This window comes from Salvia hispanica, chromosome 1, assembly GCF_029641045.1.
Source record: "Salvia hispanica isolate PSC_SH4W2 chromosome 1, Shi_PSC_v1, whole genome shotgun sequence".
In the NCBI taxonomy this organism is placed as follows: Eukaryota; Viridiplantae; Streptophyta; class Magnoliopsida; order Lamiales; family Lamiaceae; genus Salvia; species Salvia hispanica.
In genome coordinates this window covers 52,258,859-52,268,168 of record NC_142692.1, presented here as the reverse complement: position 1 = coordinate 52,268,168, position 9,310 = coordinate 52,258,859, and the positions used below count along the sequence as shown (strand labels likewise).

General features: G+C 35.1%; 1 protein-coding gene across 1 annotated transcript; it reads right to left on the bottom strand.

Moving 5' to 3' along the window:
• Positions 1–2,915: 2,915 nt before the first annotated feature.
• LOC125220397 (protein FAR1-RELATED SEQUENCE 5-like) lies at positions 2,916–8,383 on the bottom strand. The gene is made up of 5 exons (XM_048122570.2): positions 8,177–8,383; positions 5,666–5,732; positions 4,495–5,257; positions 4,111–4,332; positions 2,916–4,026 (listed from the first exon to the last, which is right to left on the bottom strand). Exons 1-5 carry the CDS (start codon positions 8,381–8,383, stop codon positions 2,916–2,918), a joined length of 2,370 nt encoding a protein of 789 aa, XP_047978527.2.
• Between the last annotated feature and the right edge of the window lie 927 nt (positions 8,384–9,310).

The following is a 9,310-nucleotide window of genomic DNA, read 5'->3' as shown; positions in this document are numbered from 1 at the left end:
GAGTGCTCTAGATAAAAAAATTGAATTGGAAAATTATATGCCTAATTGGAATCTGTTTGATGATTATGACAGTCAAGTAAGTTTTTCTTATTGATAACAATATGTGGTTTATTTATATTGTATTTGAAATTTCACTACACTTTTGTAATTGGAGATTGTTCGTAATGATGGTTTTATGGATATGCAGAATGTGCAAGCACAAGGTGGCCAGTCGAGAGGTGAGAAATCACCTGCAGATCAAAGTCGTGGAAAGGAGAAGATGGGTGGTGCAACTGAAGCAAGAGAGGAGCCTTCACAGGCTACGTGCTCATCGAGCCCAGCTGCAGCTACTGGAAAGAATGAGCCTTCAAAGGATAAAAATGATAGTACATCAGCTCCTGCAGAGGTATGATATACATTGCATAATACAGTTTGAATTTTTGCAGATTACTATATTATATATATCATATTATAATGCATTTGTGTTTGTGGCTATTGTAGAATGTCTGTGAAGAACCTTTGAAGCCTCCACAAGGAGTGAAAACTGCAGCTTCAAAGGACACGCAAAAGGCTGATGCTGCATCGAATGTGAATGATCCTTCCAAAGAAAAGGAGGAACATGTATATAATGCATCTTGCCAAATTATACTATGCATTCTTAAGTTTAATAATTGTAATATTGTTTGCTGTAATTTCCAACAGGGACAAAAAACAATCTCCACCCGTGACAAGACAAAACATAAAGTAAGTGATGCGATCAAATCTCCTTATGCTGTGCGTGCAGTTACAATGTCAAACAAACTGACGGGGGATGAGAGGAACTGTATTTTTGGATGATGAGTACTGAAATCAATGCCACGTATGTTTCGTATGAAATTATTTTTAATACGAAGTGTTTATTCAATAATTGTACGGAATGATAACATCCTACATTTTGTAACAGGGAGCTGATTGTATTCAACATCAACAACTTCAAAATTACTCATGCTCAACTAATGTCAATGCTGCCATATGCAAGGATCCATGTTGCAGTCATAGATGGGTGGAGTTGTTACTTAAATTTGAATGAGAATTTCAAGTCCCGTACATCACTCAGCAGATTGTTTCTGTCTACTTTCCCCTTCGTATGTCTCAAACACTTGATGCATATTAGACTTCTCATATGGTTGTCCTAATTCTTATTTTCTTTGGTTGCAGAGTGGTACAGTTGTGGATCCAAAGACTGATCAGACAAAGGAGGTCTTTCATGAAAGAATCATTGATGAGCTAAAGTATATCCAAAACTTCAAACGGGAAAATTACAGTCTGGTAATAAACTATCAATACATTGAACTACAATATGTTTCTTAGTGGAATGCAATTAAATATGCTCATTGTTATGAAATAGGTTTTTTCCCTATATATACAAACGACCACTACTATGTGGTTTGTTTTGATTTCTTGAAAGCAATAATCTGCGTGATAGATAATGTTAGATTAGAAGAAGCTAATGTTAGGGATAGATATGGCGACCAAGTCTATAGGCTGGTAGGCAAGCAAGGCTATATATGTTATTCTGCAATATACATTATATATAAATGCAAATCACATCAGCTTGAAAATTCTTATTTTATAAATTGCAGATAGATTTCTTTGTCTACACTCTGGAAACATGTTGTTGTGCTAGCTACGGTCGCATGCTCCAAAAAGCAAATGTGAAGATTCTAGAAATGAAATGGACTGCTAAAGAAGATACTACAGATTGTGGCTTGTATGCAATGCGCCATATGGAGACTTATATGGGCATGAAGGTCACTGACTAGAAGTGTGATTTGACAAACAAACAATCAAAGCCTCTGCAGCTTCTTCGAGCCAAATATTGTACAGCAATGTTGTATAACAACAACAATAGGGCTTTCAGGTGTGTGTCAAGACTTGCCTCACATCTGTATACGGAGGCAAAAAAGACAAGACCGATTGATGTGGAGAATATGGTAGCGGAGTACAAGAACAAACCATCTTGGCGTGCCTCACAATGAAAATAGGGCCTATGGCTGCTGCAATGATGAATGAATGTTTGAGTGTTTGAATGTTTGAATGACTGCTGCAATGAAGTCTTGGATGTTTGCAATGAAATCTTGGATGTTTGAATGAACTTGTGCTGAAACATTTGGTTTTATAATTTTATTTTGGGGTAGAAAATGTAACTGAATTAATTTGATTTAACTTTTTATCCATAATTGTTTTGATGGCAGTTACTTATAATATGCTTGCATGCTTGAGATTAATTACAGGTCATATCTTTGTTCAGTTTCGCCCAAATTTAGGGCATTTTATGAAAAAAGATTGGATTTTTTATATTTATTAGTTTGTGGGTGTAACAAAATTTTTAGGACCTATTTTAATTCGAACTCTAAGATTCAGTTAGAGCAGGGAGTTCTATTGGGATTATTGCAGTGTAAATGTCATGACTTTGCAAACTTAAAAGCATCTCCTGATAATGGAATTTGAGTGAACATTTCTTTAAAGTCAAGTGATGATTACCAGAACATCATATCTTCCTAGCACTTGAAAGCTAATTATGCTTTAGTTGTAGAGACTTTAAGGTTGTGTACCACCTAGCTATAGTTTCGTTCTATTAAACTACATCAGAAAGAAAAATTGTAACAATAATATGTAAACTGCAACATTGCTGTGGTAACACAGTAACATTCATTGAATAAGACTGCAATATAGTACTGTAAAAATTTGTAATTAAAAAAGATTGAAGTTAGACTATTTACTGAAATAAAAGGCAACTTGGAAACAATAGTATAAAATTAATAGTAATGAAGGAATAGAAAGAAGAAAATAGTGTGTCTGCACTCGTTTCATTAGACTGCAATATATCTACCCTAATACTGCAGTATCTTATGTATAAGACTGCAACCTGATAATGTAAAAATGAACTAACAGTTTTATTTTCCCTTTTGTCGACCACAGTTCCTAGAGTCATGGTGACCAAATTCGCCACATTTTTTACACTGACGCAATAGTTTGCTGTTCAACTTTATAGCCTTTTCCTTCGCGAACACCAAACGGCTTTTGGAATCACTTTTCGAACCTTTGGTGGACACAACTGATGGTGGTTGTACTCTAACCACAGCTGGCTTTTCAGCAAAATAGAAATCTTTAACTGGCTTATCCTTGTCTGCTGAAGATGGTTCATGGATTCTTGTCATAAGACTCTTCCCAAGCTCATCAATTCCAGCTGAAAACAAATCAATGATGGCACTATCAACATCAAATTTTTTCAAGTAACTGAAAAATATGTCAACAACTTTATTCTTTGACAGTTGGTTTGGATCTAATAGAAGTTCAGGATCTCCCAAACATCGAGCTAGTCCACGAATAGCATCAGCTAAGGCAGTCTTCGACCACCTCACATGGAAGTACTTATCAGGTATAACCTTCAAAAACCTGTTCTTGAAAACCAAAAATATATGACTACAAAGAATTCCCTCTCTCCCAAACAATTTGCAAGAACGGGAATACGAATCCTCACTGGTCGTGTAGGTAACAATCCAAGATTTACTATACTTGTCCTTTATTGTGGAGATCTCTAACACATCATCTTTCAATAAACAATCAGTGCTACAATGGTGCAATGCATCCACTATCTCACGTTGCACTCTCTTGAACATGTGATCAGTGTACTTTGTTGCAACATGTTTTTCTAATACCAACTGACTGGAGAACGGTGGTATAATAGTTGAATCCATATAATCTAACTTCGAGCTAGAATTTCTCTGTGCAGCCAATGCATGATCAAAATTCATGATGAACTCAACTAGATTGGAGCGAGGTCTTGTGAATGTTTTATAGAAGTTATTCTCAGACTCGGAAACAGATGTCGTCCTAATAAAAGACCCCATGGGAAAGTCTCTAAAATAGGCAGGGACCCACATCTCTCTATCGTCAAACATTGTTACAAACCACTCGACATGAAGAAGCTCATAACGCTCCATTATCCCCATCCTTGAATCTTCAAACTCTTCAGGCTCTAGAACCTCAGACCACACACAAGCACTGATCTCTTTTTTCAACTCTTCATTTTATAGAGATCTCCTTGGAATTTTGTCGGTAAGTTTAAGCATAATGTGCCACATGCACCATCTATGCTTTGTATCCACCAAAACATCACGAATAGCAGCTCTCATACATATATCTTGGTCAGTAACAATCATCTTAGGGGCTTGACCCATGGATTCCAAAAAATGCTTGAAGAGCCATGAATAAGATTCTGTGGTCTCATTGGATAAGAGTGCAGCTTCAAATGTGACTGGCTTTCCATGGTTATCCTTGCCCATGAAGGGTGAAAATATCATGCAATACCTGTTTCATACATATAAACGGTAGACTGCAATATTAGAGTCCAAAAACTGCAATATAATACACAATAGACTGCAATTATTAGAATCCTAATCTACAATGTTATCCAAACAGAAACCTAACACATGGAATGCATAATTTATATATAAACGAACAAGGCATTACCTATTGGTATTGTATGTGGAGTCGAAGGAGACAACATCACCATACAGTTGATAATTCCGCTTAGATATTGCATCGCACCAGAAAAGCACTTTTAACTCTTTTGAACTCCCAAGTTGATGGTGATATGTGAAATCAGGACATGCCTTCTTTTTCCTCACCATTTCATCTAACAACATTTGTGCATCAGAACCTTCGACATAAGTTTTCAGACCTTGGACATAATTCCTAAGTTCTGCCACGGTGATTCCAACAGTGTCATAGCCGCCAAAGAACTCATTCAAGAATTTGAATGACATGGTGGGTCCAATATTGGCTTTCGTGCAGTCCCATATGAATTGCCTGTGTACTTCACCCAACCTACGATTAATATGCATGTAACGTCTAAACGGAAGTTCAATCATACTATGATTATGAACTTCCACAAATTCTTGAACAACATAACCCACAAATCCAACCTTAGATACATACTTGAGTGATATTCGCGCTCTACATTCACACCTTTTGGATGTGCGTCTACGTTTGGTTATAAAACCCTCTTGTGCATGCATCTCATGCATTTCAATCCCCACCTTCAATCCCTGTATGTTACAAACAAGATATTGCCACGTAACAACATCTCTAGTAGATTTGATTCCACGTTTACGCACATCGAAACCAGTTTCACGCCCATAACCTTCATAAAAGGCAATACCCTCATCTAATGAATGGAATTTCTTACCAACATAAGGACGGAGTTCGTCGGGGCATGTTGGCACACATGCAACTGGATAAAAAGATAAAACATGAGGCAAATTAGTTAAGATACAATTGGCTGCAATAAACAATTAGGTGAAGAGCATTGTGATACACATAAACCAGCAACTACTACAAACTATACTAAACAGAATCAGAATCAGCAGAAACAGAGTATTGCCATGAAATCATAGGTTAATACTCGGCATTACGCTTTATGAAATCGAACATTACTCATCTACCAATATTGAACAGAAGTAGAAACATACTCTACTAAACAAGTATTCATCGAAAACTACTCTTCAACCAGTATTGAACATAAATAGAAGCATAATTCGTCAAACAAAAGATCAATAATTGTCAAAACAGTAAACAAATTCGTCATCACAATCGTCCAATAATTGACAATTATTTTCCAGCTAAACATGTCGATAATCACCTTCAGGAAAAATATCCAAATCAAAATTGATGATCGAGTCGCCCATATTCTCATGAATTTCAGAAACCTATGAAGAGAGACAACGATTTGGAGATTTCTCGGTTCTCAAATTAGGATTGAAATTGAAGATTCGGAATCCAATTGCAGAAAACGAATTGTGGAGAAATTGAATTGCTGAATATGGATCAGTATCAAATTGGATTCAGGATTGAAAAATGATTTCCAGCGTGAAATTGAAAATTGAAAATATGGAGCATTCATCAATCAATTCATCGATCAATTATGGAGAATTCATCGATCAATTCAGCGTGAAATTAAAAATTTCCATCGTCGCGATCAATTGAGAATTGATCACAATTCAGCCGTGAAATTGTTAAGGAATAGAGAATTCCTATTTACCCTTCAGAGTTTTTAATGGGTTCAACATAATTAAAATAAGCTGCCACGTGGCAGCTTAATAAGCCTAGGATTTCCTGATCCATGGGACTAGAATTGTGGTATGGTGTCATTATAATAAGTGTTGTCATCTTAACACAACCCTATACATACATATATATATATATATAGGTGCGTGATCAAATACTAACTAAGTTACAGTAATAACTAATAACTAATATCAACTTTATTTGTTAAAAATATCAACATAGAGACATAAATTTATCAATCTTCTTGTGCTGATAAACTTATGTCTTTGTGTTGATATTTAAATTTTACATGTTGTATTGATATAATTATGTCTTTGTATTGATATTTTTAATACACAATATGAAAGTTATTAGTTATTACTGTAAATTAGTTAGCACACTAACGCAACCCTATATATATATATATATATATGGTCTTGTTAGGATGAGATATTTGAGCATAATTGAGAAATGAGATGCAACCTTAGCCACTAATTCACAAGATTAACTTAATGTCAACACCTATCACATTATGTCAACACGGGGGATAATTGTCTTTTCATTAAATTGTGTTTGAAATCATTTTCTAAAATCCTCTCTAAAACTCTAGCTGCAAAGTCTTCAAATCTTCAAATCTTCAACATTCAAATCTTCAAATCTTTTCAACATTCAAATCTTCAAATCTTCAACATTCAAATCTTCAAATCTTCAAATCTTCAACATTCAAATCTTCAAATCTCTTCAACATTCAAATCTTCAAATCTTCAACATTCAAATCTTCAAATCTTCAATATTCAATAAAATAACACTTATTAAAATGTCAACAACTAAAAAATAACACTTATAATTCACATACCAATACCGAGAATATCGAATGTCAACAACTCGTATTAAAATGTCAACAACTAACAAATAACACTTACAATTCACATATCAATACCCAGAATATCGAATGTCAACAACTCGTATTAAAATGTCCACAACTAACAAATAACACTTACTATTCACATATCAATATCGAGAATATCGAATGTCAACAACTCGTATTAAAATGTCAACAACTAACAAATAATACTTATAATTCACATATCAATATCGAGAATATCGAATGTGAACAACTCGTATTAAAATGTCAACAACTAACAAATAACACATAACACTTATAATTCACATATCAATACCGAGAATATCGAATGTCAACAACTCGTATTAAAATGTCAACAACTAACAAATAAGATTCACAATACACATATCAATACCGAGAATATCGAATGTCAACAACTCGTATTAAAATGTCAACAACTAAAAAATAACACTTATAATTCACATATCAATAGCGAGATTATCGAATGTCAACAACTAAAAAATAACACTTATAATTCACATATCAATAGCCAGAATATCGAATGTCAACAACTCGTATGAAAATGTCAACAACTAAAAAATAACACTTATACTCTCTCAACAAAAAAATAACACTTATAATTCACATATCAATAGCCAGATTATCGAATGTCAACAACTTGTAATAAAATGTCAACAACTAAAAAATAACTTTTATAATTCACATATCAATAGCCAGATTCACCGGAGCTAAAAAATTGAGATATATGCATCTCAATTTCCGCCCCCATCAGACGCGACCAACTCCACCGCCTTAGATTCAACTTTTTCCTCAATTTCGAAACCACAGATTGGACTCAACCCCCATTTTATATATTGACACATTGCTAAATTATTCCAACAAACATATCTCAAATTTCAATACATTCAATAAATTAATATTGGAATTAAAAATTTATTAGCCAGTTCAGTACTAGTGATTATGATAGCTTTAATTATCAGTCATTAATATATTTAGATTAACTTATCGAATCAATTTAAAAATAAGAAAACTCTGCTGCGACTTTTATCAAACAGAAGATATGCAGAATTAAGGAAATTCTAGAGAGAGAAAAGCACAAACATTACCGTCTCTTCCGCACGCTTGGCGCGACCGCGGAGGAAGCGGAAGAGGAATATTGTGATAGCGCCGGTGAGGAGTAATACATATGAACACATCTCGATAGTTTTCGATGAGACAGATAGAACACAAATTTCAACTTACAGGAAGACTCCGACGACTCCACCCCTGCGATGACTCCGATGAGTAGCCGCTCGATACTCCGTGGCAATGCTCGTCCTCCTCCTTGTCGGAGCATCTCGCCGGCGACATTCCGCGGTCGCAATTCTGGCACGATCTCTGCTGCGCTCCGATCGAGCTCTCGTCCACCGAGAACGACCGAATCTGCTTACTCCGGCGGCCGACGATCATGCTGGAGAACCGAAATGGCGAAGCCAAGCAGGATTGACCGGAAACCCCTTAATCCGAGCTCGAATTCAAAATCGTGTTTGTCAGATTTCGATCTAAATAGACCTAAAATCAGAGACGAAAATCTGGCGCCGCGGTGGCCTTTCCTGTTACTAATTTCATCCGCCGCGGCGGGGCTAAGCTGCAGCGTGATGTAGAGGCTCTGCTCGTGGCCGAGGATTTGCCAGGTCGCGGCGACGGTGTCGGTCGGCCGACGAGAGATGTGAACGGAAGTGGCCGCTCATAATTCACTAATATTCTCAATTGGGGGATATTACCATTATACTCTTTCATAACTAATTAATCTAAATATATTTTTTATGTGGCAAATTCTGGACCACTCATTTTTATTAAATGAGTGGCTGATAATGCATCTCATTTCTCAATTAACCTAAATAATCTCAATTGATCACAATCCTATATATATATATATATATATATATATATATATATAGGGGTGTGAACATATCATAACTCATATTTATGTGATAACCTAATAACCCTATCATTTTATGGGTCAAAAGTATCATTTTTACTAAAAATGATATTTATACACGATAAAATGATATTTTATTCCATAAAATGATATTTTGTTCCATAAAATGAGGGTTATTAGGTTATCACCATAAATATAGGTTATGATATGATCACATCCATCTATATATATATATATATATAGGATTTTCATCAAAACAAAAATGGCTTTAAACAAAGAAATACATGCCAAATTTCATCCTTAGGATTTGACGAGATCATCTTGAGATTAAAAAATCTAATGGCTCAATTAATTCCCTAAATCATATTATTTTATTCACTAAAAATCCAATAAGGTCACTAGAGTCATTAGCTACATCTCGATTGTTATGGCAACTTCTATAATCTGGTCATTTC

Excerpts from the sequence above, each read along its gene's own strand:
- LOC125220397 (XM_048122570.2), bottom strand. The coding sequence starts at position 8,383 with ATGATCGTCGGCCGCCGGAGTAAGCAGATTCGGTCGTTCTCGGTGGAC. Across the intron at positions 5,733-8,176 it reads GGAGTCGTCGGAGTCTTCCT|GTTTCTGAAATTCATGAGAA; the intron begins GTAAGTTGAAAT and ends CTCTCTTCATAG. Across the intron at positions 4,333-4,494 it reads TCCACATACAATACCAATAG|GTATTGCATGATATTTTCAC; the intron begins GTAATGCCTTGT and ends TGTATGAAACAG.